This window comes from Pelodiscus sinensis, chromosome 4 (assembly GCF_052426305.1).
Source record: "Pelodiscus sinensis isolate ZL-2025 chromosome 4, ASM5242630v1, whole genome shotgun sequence".
Taxonomy (NCBI): domain Eukaryota; kingdom Metazoa; phylum Chordata; order Testudines; family Trionychidae; genus Pelodiscus; species Pelodiscus sinensis.
The window spans coordinates 9562720-9582596 of NC_143055.1; the positions used below are offsets into that span (position 1 = coordinate 9562720).

Here is a 19877-nt window from a genome sequence, read left to right on the forward strand (position 1 = left end):
TTTCCAGTGAGGTCCCCTGGAGACTCATTCTTGGCTCTCTGCTCTTTAATATTTGATCAGTAACTTGGAAGAAAACATAGACTCATCACTGAAAACATTTGTAGATAACACAAAATTGTTCTGAGGTTGCATGATTCAAAACAGATAATGTATTTGGAGTTACCTGGTTGTGAGGCAGACTACGCCTAAACTACATCCCTCTGTCGGCAGAGGGATGTAAATGAAGCAGGGATTTAAAAAATGAGGAGTACAGGATCTTTTGAAAAGGCGCCTCATTATCGAAAAAAAGCGTCTAAACTGCAGTTTCAGTTTTGAAATGGCACTTGTTCGAAACAGCGCCATGATGTAATTATGCAAATGAAGCTCAGGATATTTAAATCCCTGCTTCATTTGCACTTTCAAAGTGCTTCATTTACATCACTCTGCCGACAGAGGGGTGTAGTTTAGACGTAGCCGTAGTCAGTATACAACATGTTGCCACATTGGTTGGTTCTGCCTATCGGTGTTACAGGCACGTTTAGTGTTTGTTTTTTCCACTTTATTGTTATGTTCAGTAGAGTAAAAGCATGGATGAGATTGATTGCAGCATTAGCTAGATTGCAAATCCCTCCTTTGCTCAAAGATGAATGATGTTACTTTGTTGTGTTGGGAATTATCAACCCTCCACATAAAAACCTACTAGCAATGACATGTCTTTGTTTTGATAATTGTTGCTAATTCATGCCTTTCATGTTTGTAGCTATTATTTGCCCATTGCTTAAAATTTGTAAGCCATTGTTTAAAAGTTAGCAGTCGGTACAGGCCTGTTTGAAAATCTATGCTTCTAGCATGAAAATGGATTGAATTTGAGTTTTGCCTAATTTCAGGCGTGGTTCTCACACAACCCTGTCTGCCACAGTTCCAATGGAAACCTCCTTGGTTCCCTCCCAGCTCTCAGGGACCCTTCTAAGAGTCCATGACTCCACGGTTACTTCCCCATGTCAGGACTTCCAGATTCCCTTCCTGGGAGTCCAGGAGCCCCTGGTACCACAACAAGAAGCCCGGAAACCCTGAGAACCTTCCAGGTTTCCAGGGTCTGTGCCAGGGAGCTTAGAAGCCTGGTAATACTGGCTGGTTCTCATTGCTTCTGGGCTTCCTGCCAAATTGGAATGAGACCAGATTTTGAAAGAGTGAAATTTATTGCAAATCAAAAATCTATAGTTTTTGCCAGCTGTACTGAAAACGATGCTTTTTTACAAATGTGAAGCATGAAAAAATTTTCATTTATAAATGAAACTATGATCATGGGTTAAGGACCAGTATTTCATTGTAAAAGAGATTTACTGTTTGAGATGTCTTTGTCCACAAATTCAGTAATATAAAAAGACAGGCAAAGCCTCAGGCTGCAGTGGAAAGCAATAATTCGTAGTGCAGAGTGTTCCTTTTTGGTTTGGTAGCAGCTCTGTGAATTCTAAGCAAATATTTCATACTGAGTCTAGTTCATCATCTTCTGCAGGACTTGCATTCATATTCTGATCTCGATGACTAGTCTTTACATATGGGTTCTCAGTGGTTCTGAGCAACACATCAGTGGGTGCAACCAGATGGCTTTTCTCAAATTGCTAACTGAGAGAAGGGTCCCATTTGGATGGGAGGAAGTCTTCAGTTCCTGGTATAGGGTGACCTGGTGTCCTGTTCTCAACAGGAACACCTCGTCAAAAAGAGTGCCTCACGGGGTTCATGGCTACCTCTGTTTGAGGAGCAGCTCTCAAATGTGATTGATTATCACTTGTTTTATGTTAAATGTTTTTAAATATTTTACCTATTTTCCTAGGTGCCATAACATTTTTCATCTAGGATATTGATATACTCAGGGCACCCCTGCTTCAATGTGCAACAAAACAGGTTTTGCTGTTGATGTAATTGTTCTGTGGGGGTGTTGGTGGTATAGAATCTCTTCTCTTCCACCTCTTTTGTTTTTCCCCCTACTTGTACATTGCTTAGCCAATAGTGCATGGGTATAGAAAGATCAAGGCTTGTCTTTAATTGGAAGACATAATGTATGGATGCCAAACGAGGCACCATGTTTAAGAAATTATAAAGGATGGTATGAAATGGATTTTAAAGAAGATGAATTGAGGGCAGACAGCCAATGGATGGGTGGGGAGAAGGAGAGTGAGCGTGCGTTCACATGTGTTTGTACATGCATAATAATTGAAGCTCTGTCAAGGAAAATACTGTAATTGCATTCTAATGTCTTATTTAAGGACACTTGAAATTTTAGGAAGTGTGAGGAGATGAGCCACTAAAAAAGTAAACTGGTATAAAAAATGACTATTAGCACGTTTTTTAAACTGGTTATGCTTGGCACAGCTGTCCTGAAGCCCTAGGCTTTGGTAGGCTAGCTTAGAATTCCAGTCTTACAGCTCTATGACAGGGAACTTGGAAACTAAGCTTGGGGAACCAGTAGCTGAGGCCTGGCTGTCAGGATTCTGGAAGCATGACTAGGGGTTTGGAAGCCCTGTGATATGGCTGGATGTTGTGGAGCTGGGGACCCTGGAAGACTCGAGCAGCCTGGTGAGGTGATAGATTTCCCGCAGAAACCTCTGTATGATTCACCAAATTTCATGATGCTTCTACAAAACATTTTGTGTTTTACAAATCTGCATTTTTTGATTAAACTGTGTTGTTGGAAAATGTGTAACCCAGCTCTGACCTCAGTATCTTCATATATTAGCACCGGGGAAAATTTGAAATAAAAGTACCCACCACATTGTTAATATTCTGTCTGAATACTTTGAAAAATAATAATTTCCTTTGAAATAATTCATGCAAATATTATACTATTGTAGACATAATAAAGTACCATTTTCAATACATTTTAACAAAAATCAATATATTGAATTTGTGTGGATGTGTTTTTTGGTAGACTATTTACTGATTTTTTTTAGTTTCTTTATCTTGGAAGGATGTGCAATATGATGCGTTATGGTAATGAATAAGGTTTGGTTTTTTAATGGAAAATTTAATGCTTTAGAGACAAAAAGAAGTTAGGGGTATTCTCTGTCTCTGCCCATTTATAGAAGTTACACACTTTTTCTACAGACAAAAAAATTGTGTTACTACCATAATTAGTGATTCTTCTCCATGTAGCTTTTGCAGCTTTTCCTTAGTTTGTTTTCTCTCTATGTATGTATTACCTGAAATAGCCTAGCAGCATCAGACCTAATTCTTTTTTGAGTGCAAGTGTTTCTCTTCTGGTATGTATGTGTGCCATGCACTGGAGATCAGAATGCCTTAGCTAGCACTGCCATTGGTCACACAGCCTCTGTCGAATCCATCTCCCATCAAGAGTATAATTAAAATAAAATACCAGCATCATTTTCTTTGCATTCAGTTTAACCATGCCAATTTCTGCAATATCTTTTTTATGTATTCAGGTCCATTAGTTTCACTGCTGACTGCATTTGAAACCTGCTCTTATTAATCTTGTATGAGTAATTTAATTGTGTTTCTTTGTTAGTCCAGAACTGGGTTACAAAGATATATCACCATGATAGAAAGAGTGAAACAAACTTTGAAAAGTATGGAAATTCAAAGTTCAAGTTATGATTAAAATAAAAACAAACATGAAACCTATGTGTGGGTGTCCAGACTGCTGAGTGATTTAGAAACCTGTGCTCTAATTTATATCCCCAACTGGCCTACTAAGCCAGGTCCAACTTGGGTGTAAAGATTTTGAGTGAGGGTGGCAGAGAAGGGTTAGGGCTTAAAACCCAGCTAAGTGTCTATGTTAACCCTGCAGTGAAGAAATACTCTTATGGTCACTCCAACAATCGTTTATATCCTAATTAGAGCTATTTAAATGAACCTGCCATTGTGCCTCAGCAGTAACTGCATTGCTTCTTCATTCAGTGTTTAAGCACCTAATAACAAAACATCTCAACAGAGGTGACCTGCCTGTTTCTGCTAGTTCCTGAAGTATATTATCCTGTTATATATAACTTGAATGATTTGCATTGTTTTATGTGATATTATGTGATTTCTTTGGGTGTGTGGAGAGACAGAAAGGCACAGTAGAGAAAAGAAATATTGACGATCATATGACCTTACATATGGGACAACTGATTTAAAACTAATTAGGGCAACTAATTAATAATGTGGTGTGCAGACTTAAAAAAACAAAACCTTTTGTTTTTCCCTTCCAAAGGTGACAACGCTAGTTAACACAAGCAACAAGGGACCATCCGGTAAAAAGAAAGGACGATCTAAGAAGGCACATGTGTTGGCTGCTTCAGTGGAGCAAGCTACCCAAAACTTTTTGGAAAAAGGAGAACAGATTGCTAGAGAGAGCCAGGACCTTAAGGAGGAATTGGTTGTTGCTGTAGAGGATGTACGTAAACAAGGTATGTAGAATGAATCTGTCCTGTGAAATGATTATAATTGCTACATGAGAGACTATAAGGGGGGTAGTCAAATCAGTATCTTAGATGTCTATATGCAGATTCAAGAAGTATGGTGTATAAGTAGAGGAAAAAAACTAGAGTTGCTAGTTAATAAAGATAACTTGGGGGCAGGTGGGACTGGACTGGATGACCATCTGAGGTCTCTTCCAACCCTAATCTTCTATGACATAATTGGCATCCCAGAGACTTGGTAGGGTAAAACACATGCCTGAAATATTACTATAGAAGGACACAGCTTGCACAGGAAAGACAGATAGGAAAAAGGGGAGGAAGTATTGCTTTACATACCAAAACTCAAGTATCAGAGGGGTAGCCGTGTTAGTCTGAGTTTGCATACCAAAACTGTAAACTGAGGTTGAAATGGAAATCAGAGACTGACTTGTTGAAAGTATCTGATAAGGATGAAAGGGTTTCAAAAAGGTGATACCATGGCAAGGGTCTGGTATAGACCTCGTGTTGAGGAAGAAGAGGTAGATGAGGTTTTTTTTTTTTTTTTTTTTTAAACAACTAACAAAATCATCCAAACCACACAAGCTGGTGGTGATCGGGGGACTTCATCGACCTAGACACATTAATGCATAGATTATCCAACCACTTCTTGGAATATACTGGAGACAATTTTTTTGTTCATAATGTGGAGAAAGTTTCTAGGGGAAAAGTTGTTCTAGATTTGATTTTGCCTAATGTAGAGAACTGGTTGCAAATTTGAAAGTGGAAGGTAGCTTAGGTGAAAGGAATCATGAAATAGTCGAGTTCATCCATCCTGCTCTGTGCCCGTGGAAGGGGTGGGGACTTGGTACAGAAGGCAGGGGGGCAAGGCAGCCCTCACTGCCTCAGGGAGAGCACCGTACTGCTAGATAATTTCATGGAGGTTAGGTCCATAAAAGGCTATTGGCCAGGGGATAAGGTGGTGTCCTTGGCCTCTGTTTGTCAGAGGCTGGAGAGGGATGGCAGGAGACAAATCGCTTGATCATTGTCTTCGGTCCACCCTCTCTGGGGCACCTGGTGCTGGCCACTGTCGCCAGACAGGGTACTGGGCTAGATGGACCTTTGGTCTGACCCAGTACGACTGTTCTTATGTTCTTATATTCACCTCCCTCCCCCAGCCCTCAGTGCTGCCCAGAATGTGCAGCACGGTGCTCTGACAGCCATTTAAAGGCTCCTGGGCTCTAGTAGCAGCGGTGGTGGCCGGCGTTCCCTCTTAGATGCTCAGCAACACAGCTTCACAGGTGATTAATCAGCCCTGTGCAGTCAATCAGCTCAGTGCCCTGAGCCTCTGACTTGGTGGGTCTGGGCCTGGGACAGTTACTCCCTTTCCCCCACAGTGTCTGCGGGCCTGCACGCTGATATAGCCTTCAACTGCAGTATTGTGTGCCACATTTCAGAAAAGATGTGCAGAAACTGGAGAAAGTGAAGAGAGAGACGGTACAAATTATACCAGGTCCATGGGTGCTAGAACGGTTTTTATAGCAGGGGTGTAGGGAACCACAGAACCAAACTGTCATGTCTTCAAATAATGGAAATCCCTTCAAGTCAGAGGATGCTGCAGCATCTCCTGCATCTGTAATTTTAGCATTTATGGACAGGTCTAGAAAACATGATCTGTGAGGTCCAATTGAAAATATCTGGTTTGTTTAGTTTATCATAGAATCATAGAATAATAGGACTGGAAGGGACCTCGAGAGGTCATCGAGTCCAGCCCCCCGCCCTCAAGGCAGGATCAAGCTCCGTCTACACCATCCCTGACAGATGTCTATCTAACCTGTTCTTAAATATCTCCAGAGAGGGAGATTCCACCACCTTCCTTGGCAATTTATTCCAATATTTGACCACCCTGACAGTTAGGAATTTTTTCCTAATGTCCAATCTAAACCTCCCCTGCTGACAAAGAGAAGACTGAAGGAGGAGATGATTACAATTTTCAAGTATATAAAAAAAAGGTTGTTACAAGGAGAGAGGAAAAAATGTGCCCCTTCGCCTCTAAGGATAGGACAAGAAGCAGTGGGCCTAAATTGCAGCAAGGTCAGTTGAGGTTGGACATTAGGGAAAACTCCCTAAATGTCAGGGGTACACGAGCACTGGAATCAATTGCAAAGGGAGATTGTGGGATCTCTGTCATTGGAAATTTTTAATAACAGATTAGACAAACATTTGTCAGAGATGGTCTACATCGGGGCGGGCAAAATACATCTTGTGGGCCGCATCCATATCACCAAGCTGCTGGATCCAGCCCATGGCCTACCAGGTCACTGCACCTTCCGCATCCCACTTGCTGCTCAAACAGCTGGTTGTAGGGACCATTTTTTCTCTGCATGCTGGGGGGACGGGGGACTCTGCATGCTACCCCTGCCCCAGCACAATCTCACAGCTGCCATTAGCTATCTGAATTGTACTTTGCAGCGCAGGCAGTGTGCAAAGTACCTTTCCCAGGGCATGGGCAGTGTGCAGAGAACACATGGCCCATGCACCTGGCTGCTCTGAGCAGCATGTGGGGGTGTGGAAGGCAAGGAGCCTGCCTGAGCATCCTGCTGGCTGGGAGCTGCCTAGGTAAGCGTCTTCAGGCCAGGGCCTACCTCTGGCACCCAAGTCCTTCCCTCTCCCCAACCTTCTGCTTTCCTTCCTGCACCCTTGCCCCAATCACAACCTAAACCCTCTGCTTCCCCACTCCTGCACTCCTCCCAGACCCTGCATCCAACCCCTGTACCCCCTCCTGCAGTTTTGCCCCAGGTTGCAAACCCTTCCCAGACCCTGCACCCCCTTCTACACTGCTCCTCTAAGTCAGAATCCTCTCTTACATCCATACCCATACCCCCCCTCCTAGACCCTGCATCTCCTTCTATATCACAATCCCATGCCCCAGGTCACAACTTTCTTCTTTACTCGTACTCTCTCCCAGCTCTCATGATTAAAACTCCTTTTATGGTGTATATTGCATTATATTTGTAATATTTTGTGCACATATTAACTGATTATTTATTTAATAGTAGCAGTGTGTTTAGCTGACTATGAAAGCAGAGTCAATAACTGATTTGTTTTTTTTTAATTAATTGGCTATTCACTGGAAAATATGAGTTGATATCAAACTGAAATTAATAAATGTGTAATATTTTGGTGAACTGAAAAAAAGTGTGTCTAATTAAACAAAATGTTTTGTTTAGCATTTTTCTAGAACTTTTTAAAGGTCTAGAGATGCAAAATGGGAGGTAGAAGGCAAGGTGGTTATGATGCCAACATCTCTTATAACATTTAGCCTAGTGATTTAGGTACTCACTGAGAATGTAGGAGAACTAGGTTCAAATTCTCTGTGTGAGGTGGAGCAGGGTCTCCGATCTCCCACGACAACATCCTCACCAGTGAAGTATGAAGTATTCTGGGCCAAGTCTTTTTCAGTCTCTCTTGTTTAAGCTGTTCTTCTGTATAAAATACTGCAATATATAGCGAGTAAGAATGCATGTGATTGCATGGGCTGGTGACCAGGGCTTTCACTTTGGAGGTGAGACACCCATGTTCAAGTCCCTCCTGCTTTAATGACTATTCTGAATGCATGTCCTCACTACTGAATTAAAACAACAACAACAAAGGAGGTGACATCCCAACCAATCCCATCCCCTCAGTTCATTTTTGTGTCTGGTGCCAAAGTCCTATGGTGACTGTACTCTGAAACATTTGGAACTGTGATGGGACAAAATTTGTGTCAAATACGTGAATAGTTTTGCGTAGGCTAGAACTGATACTTTTTTTCGGTGAATAAATTGTCTGAACAATGTTTTCCAATTCTATTGAAAGGTTGATTTTAAGTAATTTACCATATCATATCATCACTTTGCCTGAGCTCTTCTGACTCAGGAAATAGGAAACTCAATGATTGTTCGGTGTCCTAAATGACCAATACTAGAGCAAAGCCATGAGACTGACTTTGCTTTAATGTATTCTTTACATCATTGGGTAGACAATTAGCTTTATTCTGTAATGGAAATTATAGGGAAAATAGTTTGGAGCTTTGTTCGGCTCTGAATAGTGACCTACAGAAAAAGTGTGCATAGTATGCATTTACTCAGTATTTTGTGCAGTTAACAATTTAATAATTATCAACCAAATAATGCAATGACGTAAAATTTGGTGTGGTTTTTAAATGTGTAACATGAAGATAAGCATAGTCTGAAATCACAAAAATAGCTTGCATATTTTATAGAGTGGTAACTTCAGGATATACTAACAGTATGCAAGCTTCTTATCTAGTAAGCATCTTTCAAAACAGCATGTGAAAATGATTTTTTAAATAATTCGTAATTGTTACAATAGTTTGCATTTTAATTATAGGACGTACTTTTAAATACATTTTAAAAAATTACAGCTAAGAATTGAAAAGCTCAAACATAACAGGTGAGACAATTTCCTGTAATATCCTTGAAAAACCTTATTGAATTAAGTTTCTTTGTAGACTGTTGTATTCAATGCAGGAGCTGTGTATTATTGAGTTCTGAGCTTGTATGTAACCTCTCTATGGTGGAGATATGGTGAGAATGCTTGAATGTGTCAGGACTTCAAAGGACTATTTTGAACAATATTGCAAACAAGAATGGATTTTTGGGAGAAACAGTGTCAGGTGGTTTGCTTGGAGAGCATCTAGGGGAAGATGAAAGCAATGTTCCCATCTATGGCTATTAAACCCCCCCCAACAATCTTTGAAAGCTACTCCCTAAGGAGAGTAGGGATGTCAGCGACTGTTGACTAGGTGACTATATGATGAGCAGAAGCTTATTGGATCATTGACTAATCCCTCGACTAGTCATTTCTCCCCCAGCTCGGGAGGGGGGGCAGATGAGGCAGAGGGATAGCGGGGACCGGGCATGAGCTGGGAATTGGCTGATTCCCGGCTCACGCCCAGTCCCACGTGCTCTACCTCTGCTTTTTAAATGTATTAAGAGCCTCCTGGGAGGGGACCCAGCACGAGCCTTTTACATGTATTAAGGGGATGCCAGCTCTTAATACATTTAAAAGTAGAACCGCAGTGGGGTTAGCTCCCAGAGCCGGGAGCTCACTCCACTGAGGCTCTCCTGCTTATCAACTAGTTGATGGAAAATCCATCGATTAGTTGATTAAACTAAATTTAACATTCCTAAAGGAGAGGGCCATTTTCTGCAGATTACCCATTCCAGATTTTCAACATCAAAGACCCAATAGGTGTTATAAATGAAAGCATAATCTATTCATAGAGATGCTAATTCAGTGCTAAGGCTGTTTATAAACTTTGTAGATAACAATAAAAACCCTTTGTTGTTTGAAGGATTGACTTCTACCAGAGCCTGAGACTGGACTTGGGGGATGATTTCTGGTAAACTTATTAGCATGAAAGTTGGTTCTTTTATTATTGTTTTTCACATTTTCTCTTAAGAATAACTGCGCTTGCTTATAAAGAACTGTGTGATAACTTGTAACTGCTGGCAATTTCAGCTGTATAGTACAGTGTGTTTGGAGAGAAAGCAAAACTCAGATACTGGACTATCTAGACAGTCTGGCTTGCTTCACTCATTCCATAGATTACATACAAATTCATAAGCATACACTTGGTTTCTAGGCAGTCTGTCCTTATGGCCTTGATGTAACAAACATCCTAACATAAATGGTATGGGTTAACATAACAAAAGGACATAATAAAAAACCTAACATAATTTATATTGCTTGATACCCAACATAAATTGTACCTAAGAGATCCAGGATCAAGGGAAGGGGGAACCAGAGGTTTGTGTTCAGCGAGCTAGACTCCACTGGTGTGTGGGGGGGAGAGTCATGTTTTGACGGCTACAATGTCTAATGATGATTTCTGAGATAAATTGGACTAACGATTGGCCCCCAAATAAGTGGCCTGATTGTGAAAGGCATTGAGCACCTTTCTAAAAGTATTTGAAAATGTGGGTGGATCTTTGAACTCTTTTCCCATTGTCATTTTATGTGGTCACTAGGCTTCTGAATAATGAAGCATTAAAATCTCTGATTTGCACATAGCCAGTAGTCATGGAATAATACCTCACATATAAAGTCAGCGTATCCGTTACCAAAAAATGTTTTTAAGATTCTGCTTTGTTTAATAGATTTTTGTGCAAATAAACATATCTGATTCCAACCGGAAATGAAAACTTCATGCCTTACTTCTTGAAGCTTAGTGTGCCTTTTAGTGACAGTGTATGAGACATTTACTCTTTTCGCCAAATGGTAAAGACTGCATAGAATTTTAAATGCATACAAAATATTCTGAGATTTTTTAATTAATATGTTTTAATTAAAAATAATCTGAAACATTAAGAAAAGACTGGCCATTCAGAAACCTACATATCTCATCTTATGTACCTTCTTGAGTGCTTTTATAATTGAATGGGTATATTTATAATTAAGATCAGTTTCTAAAAAAAATCCATGCATCAATTTAATACTATAGTTAACATAAAAGAGAAGCTGCCTTTGGTTAAAACCAATAGCATTTAGTTTCCGAAATAAAACTCATTTTGGCAGGGACATTAGAAATGAGAAAATAACTGCTATTACAATTATATGATGTGTGAAATTAAACATTACCATTATTATGCCAAAGGTTGTCTGATTTTGGTGTAATTATCACAGAAGTACATAAAAATACGGAACTTCAGCAGGAGAATTTATTAAATATTATATGACCCAGATGTAAGTCACACTACTTTTATGCTAATGTGATATTCATTATATATGAATCAACACACACTCAGCCAGGGAGTCTGAAGTATGTGTCTTAGAATTCAGGGATGGATAAAAGAGTCTTTATATAATTGGATGCATTCCCCTGCCATTGCAGGATTGTTCCCTGTTCGGGAATAGTAAAATATGTATTGGGGTAGTATGGTTTATTATTTATCTACTCAGACTTAGTACACGCTGCCTAAAAAATGTCTTTTAGTAATACCATTACTGATTCTTGTACTCCAGTAATGTAATTACTATTACCAATTCAGAAGTGCAGTAGTACCATTTTATTACCATAATCAGCAAAACAAAACAATTAAAAGCTAAGCCCACCTCCTTTCTCCAATATTTTACTTCCCTTAGTGTTATATTGTTGTATTGAGTTACAGAGTTCAGAAAGAAATCACTTGAAACACAGAGAGCTTGAAGAAGCTGCCAGCTTCCATTTATTCTATACCACAGAACTAACTAGAACCAGCCCAAACCATCTGGGCTGACCCATAATGATCTAACACAGTTACTATACCAACAACAAGATCTATATCTACAACAACCCAATACATGACACTTACAATTCTCTCCTGTTTTCAAAGGTCTTGCAAAGTAAACACGAGGAACAAAGTTAAATGGATCTGCACTATTTCAGACCAATATTATGAGTATCTTCTAAAGCCATGGAAGCAACTACAATTCTAATTTATAAAAATGATGCTTAAGTGTCTTTGCAGATCTCAGTGACAGCAGTATGGTAGAGACAGAGAGAGATATTGAGAGCTTGTATGTAACTGGCTGTTACCTGACCACATGTCAGACCCAGCTTATGCATAGGTTTCCCCTTCGTCAGTGTTCTCAAGCTCTTCTCTGTCAAGCTCTCCTCCCTTCTTGGAGTCTAGTTTTTTAATCCTCAAAATTTAGTTGTCATTCTCACTTCATAAATTCAGCAGAGATTGGTTTCTCAGTCCCCTACAATCCAGAAAGCAGAATCAGATCTTTATCAGTGGCTGGTCTGATTCACCAGATTATTCCTCCTAAAGAACCTCTCAAAATTACCTCTGATTCCAAAGAGAAGCAGGCTAAGAGTCAGGTTCTCTAAACCATAACCTGATAGTTTTTTCCTCTTTTTTCCCCTCCCTCCTAATAGGTTCTGTTTTCTTAGCTCTTTATTCTTTTGGTTGGGACTACAGACTTTTTAAGGGCTATTTACATTTGCTCTACTGAGTTTCGGGCAGTTGAAAGAACTTTACTAAGCTCTCCCCACAAATTAGTCCCTGGTAATGGCTAAAAGGAAAAAATAAATAAAACAGGGAATGGTCAGAGCCTTGCCTGAGTACACTGAATGGGAAAAGTGTTCCTTTTGGTCAGTAGTGGTGTCTGTGAACAAATCAGTGTCCCAGAAGGATGAGGCTCTGGGGGGGGGGGGGGGGGGGGAAGCATGTGGGATGCTAGGACTTAATCTGTGGACACTGACATGGACCAGGACCCTTCCCCGGCCGTCATACTTCAGGGAGATGTACTGCGTAGGCCTGAGGAGCTGTAGCTAATGGAACTAGCATGAGGTAATTCCCTAGATATCCAGTCTTCCCCCTTTCCCCTCCACCCACCAACAGCCAAAGCACAATGCCAAGAGTCTTTGTTTTGCTAGGATACCCTAGCAAAGGAAGAAGAGGGTGCTACAATTAGGAGATCCTCTTTGTACCTCCAGGGTTCCAAGAATCACTAACAGGATTGAAAGATCAATATCCCGCCACTGTCCATCACTCGCCTTTGCAGCAGGGTTTCGGAGTCCAATTTGGAACTGGGTGCATGAATTCCTCAGGCTGGTGGCCATTTTTGGAACAAAAAAAACTTCTGCACAGCCATCTTTTTGGCAGCATCTCACAATCTTCAATGTTCAGAAGATATGGGAGATAGGAGGCGAGACATGTATAAGTCACTCCTTCACTTCACCTTCCTCCAGGCAGGGGAAAAAAAGGGAACAAAATGCAGACATAAATCAAAGAAATCATCTACTCTAGATACTCCTCCTCTAAACAGATAAACTTTCAGAATCCAAGGCATCTGGGAATTGCCGCCTTGGATATCTCCCATAGCATTCAGCCACAAAGGATTAAAAAAAAAGGAGTTAAGGATTAGGCGGCATCTGTCTCTGTTGACTCCTGCCTGGCTTGCCTTCTGGATAGGTGAGGGAGAGACGCAATTTCAAGAGTTATGCCATAGAACTCAAAAGGATCCCCTACCCCAGTCTTCTCCCTGCTCCCTCACCCTGTCCAAGAATAAGGCTGTGTTCAGGCAAAATGACCGCCCCTTCCAATGTGGGGCAATACATTCTGTCCTGGATCAGTAGCAGGGGCTATTTGGTTGAAAGAATAAATATCTCGTGAGGCTCAGATTTTTGTTTCTGTGTAAATTTGAGTCATTATTTCCTATCTTGGATTAATGGTGAAAAGGATTCTTTTCTAGTGAATGTATCTCATCTATTTGCCTATATATCATATTATTTTTAGATTTGTATATATTGCCCATTGTCCAAGTATTTGGGTTCCCCACATGTATTTAAGAAACCCCCCCAGAAAATAGTCCCTTTTCTTTCCCTTCCATGCAACAGCTAGCAGTAAATTGCTTAGCTTAGAGTGTGTGAGAAAAAATAACCTATTGATGGAAAGGTATGTCAGAGAACTGAATTTTGCATTTAGTTCTGAATGCAGTGAGGCTTGTAGGCATTCTTACATCATCTAGAAGGGAGTTTTGGTCTTTCTCTATGAAAGTTCCTTCTTCTGTATTCAAATTTTAGTATGTTGGCCAATAGTTTTATAGTTACTGCCACTAAAAGTTCTTTGCTTTTTAACCTGCAATGTTTTCTCTAATGGCTAATGGTAGTCCAGTGGAGGACTTTGAAAATTAGGACAAAGGCCTTGAATTCAACTGTGTATTCAATGAAAAAAAAACCCAGTATAGTTTAGCTGAAACACTGGCTGTCTTATTACCCCAGTAAATAGTCATAACAACTTTAAAGAGCTTACTGCGTTTTGAAGTAATGTCAATCGTTGTTCATATTTGCAATACTCACACTAAGAAATATGTTACACAAAGTTCCACTATAAGCAAATGTTCTATTGTTAGTTCATTCATATCCTTTTCAAACCCATTAATTGTCTTTCAGCTTTTAGATAACATCCTGCAATCTTTATCCATTGCCTTACAAGCAAAATACCCATTCATTTTAAGGAGAGTCTTGAGTGAGAAAGGACTCTAGGATTTAGCTCACAATTTCAGCAATTAGAAAGGATTCTAATTAGTTTGATTAAAACTATCATTAGTAATACCTTAGGGTATGTCTACACTACCACCTTAGTTCGAACTAGGGTGGCAATGTAGGCAACCGGAGTTGCAAATGAAGCCCGGGATTTGAATTTCCCAGGCTTCATTTGCATATTGCTGGGCGCTGCCATTTTTAAATGTCCGATAGTGCGGACTCCATGCCCCGCGGCTACACGCGGCACGGACTAGGTAGTTTGGATTAGGTTTCCTATTCCAAACTACCGTTACTCCTCATGGAGTAACTACCGTTACTCCTCGTGGAGTTGCCTACATTACCACCCTAGTTCGAACTAGGGTGGTAGTGTAGACATACCCTTAGAGACTAACAAGAAACATATATAGTATCATGAGCTTTTGTGGACAACACCCAATTCTTCAGATGAGTGGAGCAAGAGGCAGAGATGTACAGAGACCTAAAAATTTAAAGCAGAACATTTTTTTCTTCATACTATATAAATTTTGGTTAGCCTCTGAGGTGCTACAGGACCACTCATTTTTAAGTTGTTTAAGTTAGACTTACATGGCTACCCTGCTGAGACTTTATTATTTATTAATTCATTTAATTATTGATAATTATTAGTGATTAATAATAATTTATATGATTCTTGTCTTTCTAGCCTCGTCTTTTAAGCATCACATACCGCCAGTTCTCTCTGCTTTTCTGATATAGTATACTGTTGTTTTGGTCTCCACAGTGATGCCAGCCTTAAGGCCCTTAATCAACGGTATTACCCACACGCATCTTTCTGAGTTTTTTCATGCTGTCCCCTAACCTTTACTCTGGTATCAAGCCTGAGGACTGGTTGAAATGCTGCGAAGATGACCTGCATAGCAGTTCAATTAAATATGTATCCCCCATTTAAGCTCCTGGCCAATCAGTAATGAGCTCTATCGGGGTGCGTCCACTGGCATCCATTTGAGCACCAATCAAATCCAGCACAGTCCTGCTGGGAGAAGATACTGCTGCCAGGGGTAACCCAAACTGAATTATGGTTCAATTATGCACTACACCTCCTGAAGACATCTGGCCTCCAGTCTGTGATTCCTCCTTAATGGTGTTTCTCAGTCGAAATCTCACTGACTCCTGTAAATGACAGGAAACTGCACTCAGATCCAAGACAAGCGTGTGAACCTGCAATAGCTGTCAAATTTTTTTTTCTGGTCTCATTTGAAGTTGTGTATATGCCTAGTAGCATGGAAAAAGTTGTGTATCAAAACTAACTCTTTGATCTTCTTGTCAATATAATACCCAGGGTGAGTCTATATGAAAGCGGGAAATATCTGATTGTCAAACTTTCAAATCCCTGTGGCTACTTAGTAGGTACAAATTGAACCTGGTCTGACACCTTTGAGACCTCTCTGGTCCCAAACCAGGAGCTTTGCCATACCAGGGGAGGTCAATGCTGGCACCTCTGCTATCGCCAGCTGTGGCGCTCCACTCTGGCAGCAGCAGAGGGGCTGGCATTGACAGAGCAGGGAAGGCCAGGGTACTCTTAGGGAAAGAGGCAGGATCGCTGCGTAACCCCACGGCTGGGGGGCAAGAGCACAGCCCTGCAGCCATCAGCAGAAACCCGCAACCTCTGAGTTGCGCTCCTAGCCCTATCGCTGGCTACACAGCTCCCCTCCTGGCCCCCAGCTGTGAGGCTATACTCCTCCCTTGTTTGACAAGGGAAATCCAGTTGATAGCGGTCCATCCTGTAGTATATATTGGGATTTAGGCCCTTTATTATCTTCATTTAAAGGAAAATGACAAATGTCGACTTAGATAATTTAGTCTAGCTAGGGTGCATTGTAACTGCTGTGTTGTAATGGCTTATCTTTGGACTGTTAGCGTTACGCATAAAAACAAATTTAAACTGATTACATGTATATGTGGGGACATCTGTCTTATGGTAAATACTAGTGCTGGATTCTTAAGACTAGAAAATAAAGTAAACCTTGTTATTATTTCCCCTGGTGGTATTTAGAAATACCACCAGGGGAAATAAGAAAATCCAGCTGTGGTCTTTTGCAAGGATATAGATTCATGGTGTAAAAGTCAGGGAGAGGAACTCTGTTGTACAGAACTGGTAAGTAGATTGACTTGGCCTCCCCAGACATAAGTAACATCCTAACTCTGTAGATGTTAATGATGCCCCCATAGTAATGGAATGTCATGGGCTTCCCTCAAAGCAGTGGCTTGAACCTGACAAATGTTTGAACAAATAACCAAAGATGCAATTAAACAGATGCTCAGACAACACCATGATAAGAACTGTGCGGAAGCTGAGAGAGAATGCCGGTTGTTGGTGCCAATGATGTTTTGAGACATCTAGGATATGTCTACACTGCAACTATACAGCCCCATAGTCTGAGCCCCACAAGCCCAAGTCATCTGGCAGGTTTTTAATTGCAGTGTCAGTCCTAGAGGCTAATTACCTCTTTGTTTGCCCTCTTCTGAAGGCTAATTTACAGTTATTGTACATTCATTGGAGATTTTACCCACCAAAAAGCCTTTATGTTTTGAAAGTCGATTCGGGTCACAGACAGCATAGATATAAATAACAGAGGAGGTTTATCTTAATGCTTACAGGAAAGAAAAATGCAAGCTCAGTAAAGTTATACTAGGGCTGAATGTGTCCCAAGGTTTTTTGTTATGCAACAGAATAAAGATCTGGTGTGCACAGACACACATTTATGTCTACTAGAGGATTTGTTTTGTAATTTTGTTATGGAATTTATTCCTATATTTTTTTTTTTAAATTACAAAAGTACCTGGAACTTGGAAAAAAAAATCCACATTTTCTACTATATATTTGAGAGAGTTTGTGCGTCAGTCTGTCAGTCCATATATATGGAAAATAGTTTGTTCAAGAACTCCACCTAAACGGTAAGTGCTAGGATCACCAAATTTGGTATTCAGCTTTCTCTTATCATAGCTTAAAGCAAGGTAAGGCTATTGGTTGTTCCAGGACAATAGGATGTGCCTAGAATGTGATTGTTTCTCATAAAAGAAAGGAAGAGGTCCGCTAGCAGGGATAGTTATACTGTGTAATGACCACAGGAGGCTAGCAGGAGGTCAAAATGGGGACTGAGAAAGCTATAACAACATAAGAACGGCCATACTAGGTCAGACCAAAGGTCCATCTAGCCCAGTGTCCTGTCTGCCGACAGTGGCCGATACCAGATGCCCCAGAAGGAGAGAACATAACAGGTAATCATCATATGATCCCTCTCCTGTCATTCATTTCCAGACACACAGAGGCTAGGGACACCATTCCTACCCATCCTGGCTAATAGCCATTGATGGACTTAACCTCCACAAATCTATCTAGATCTTTTTTGAATCCTGTTAAAGACCTACTCTTCACAACATCCTCTGGCAAAGAGTTCCACAGGTTGACTGTGAGCTGAGTGAAGAAAAACTTCATTTTGTTTGTTTTAAACCTGCTGCCTATTAATTTTATTTGGTGACCCCCTGTTCTTATATTATGGGAATAAGTAAATAACTTTTCCTTTTTCACTTTATCCACACTCGTCATGATTTTATAGACCTCTATCCTATCCCCCCCCTTACTCTCCTCTTTTCTAAACTGAAAAGTCCAAGTCTTTTTAATCTCTCTTCATATGGGACCCATTCCAAATCCCTAATCATTTTTGTTGCCCCTTTCTGAACCTTTTCTAATGCTAGTAATTCTTTTTTGAGATGAGGCAACCACATCTGTATGCAGTAATCAAGATGCAGGCATACCTTGGTTTTGTATAGAGGCAATAAGATAGTCTCTCTCTTATTTTCTATCCCTTTTTTAATGATTTCTAATATTCTGTTTGCTTTTTTGACTGCCGCTGCACACTGCATGGATGTTTTTCAGAGAGCTATCCACAATGACTCCAAGATCTCTCTCTTGAGTAGTTGTAGCTAAATTAGCCCCCCTCATATTGTATGTACACTTGGGATTATTTTTTCCAATGTGCATTACTTTACATTTATCAACATTAAATTTCATTTTCCATTTTGTTGCCCAGTCATTTAGTTTGGTGAGATCTTTTTTAAGCTTTTCACGGTCTGCTTCGGTCTTCACTATTGTCAGCAGATTGGTATCATCTGCACATTTTGCCACATCACTATTTACACTTTTCTCTAGATCATTTATAAATAGGTTGAAAAGGATTGGTCCCAGGACAGACCCTTTGGTCACCCCACTAGTTACCTCTTTACACTCAGAAAACTTACCATTTATCCTACCCTTTGTTTCCTGTCTTTTAACCAGTTAAGAATCCATGAAAGGACCTTCCCTCTTATCCCATGATAATTTACTTCATTTAAGAGATTTTGGTGAGGGACCTTGTCAAAGACTTTCTGGGGGGAAAAAAGCCTTTGGGGCAGCAGGGGCAGTGGTGAAGAAAGGGACTATCTACTATATATTTCAGAGAGTTTGTCTGTGTATTTGTCTGACCCCCAGCTAGGGTACAAGCACCTACCCCTAGGCTGTGCTTGCTGCAGCTTCAGCGGCCATGTAGAGGTGCTTCTCACCTGGCTCCACGCTACTGTGGTGAGAGAGGACTGGGGGTTCTTCAGGTCTGGGAAATGTATTCAACATGTGACCGCTAAATACAGTCTGGGACAGATTGTTCAGCATAAGGAGTTAACACAGATTGGAAGAGACCATTCAAGGCGACGTGGGCAATTCACATCTCAGTGGTCCTAGAGCAAGGGTGGGGAACCTTTTTTGGCCACTCACCCACAGAAAACTCAGTTGGGGGTCAACACATAAGTGAGAAGTGGGTGTGGGGGGGGGCAAAGGATGGGGAGTAGGTACTGAAACTCAGAGTTTACCCCTGGGGCTGGATTAACTCTTCTGGGGGCTCAGTGCTAGTAGATTTTGTGGGACTCCTCTAGGCTCTGGGGCAAAGCCAAAATGAAGAGTTCACTGTGTGGGAGGGGGGTGTTATCGAGTGGTCTGGGGTTGCAGGTGCAGGAGTAGGCTGGGAGTGGGAGGGTCTGGGATGGAGGTATGGTGCAAGAGTGAACTGGGGGTGGGAGTGCAGGGTCTGGATGGGAGGAGGATACAGATATGAGCTGGGGTGGGGGGTTTGGGATGGAGGGTAGGGTGCAGGAGTGGGCTTCAGATGAGGGTGCAGAGCTGGGCAGGAGGATGTAGCATTGGGCTGGAGGTAGAGGGTGTGGTCTATGAACGGGGGAGAGGGTGGAAGAGTGGGATGGGAATGCAGGGTCTGGGCACAGTAGGGTCCAGAAGTGGGGTGGGGGTGGTTGGTCTGGGCAGATGATAAGATGCAGGAGTGGAGTAGGGATGAGGAGTTGGGCAGGAAGTAGTGTGCAGGAGTTGGCTGGGGGTGCAGGTTCTGGGCAAGTGGTAGGGTGCAGGAGTTAGCAGGGGGTATGGAATCTGGATGATAGGT

General features: G+C 41.2%; 1 protein-coding gene across 4 annotated transcripts in view; it reads left to right on the forward strand.

Moving 5' to 3' along the window:
• Positions 1-19877, forward strand: part of CTNNA2 (catenin alpha 2) — a 781078-nt gene that overhangs the window by 178571 nt on the left and 582630 nt on the right. For all 4 annotated transcript variants that reach the window (XM_075930970.2, XM_075930969.2, XM_075930972.2 and 1 more), the window contains one exon: positions 4190-4385. In XM_075930970.2, the coding sequence (XP_075787085.1) occupies positions 4190-4385 (196 nt within the window). The remainder of the gene's footprint in view (positions 1-4189; positions 4386-19877) is intronic.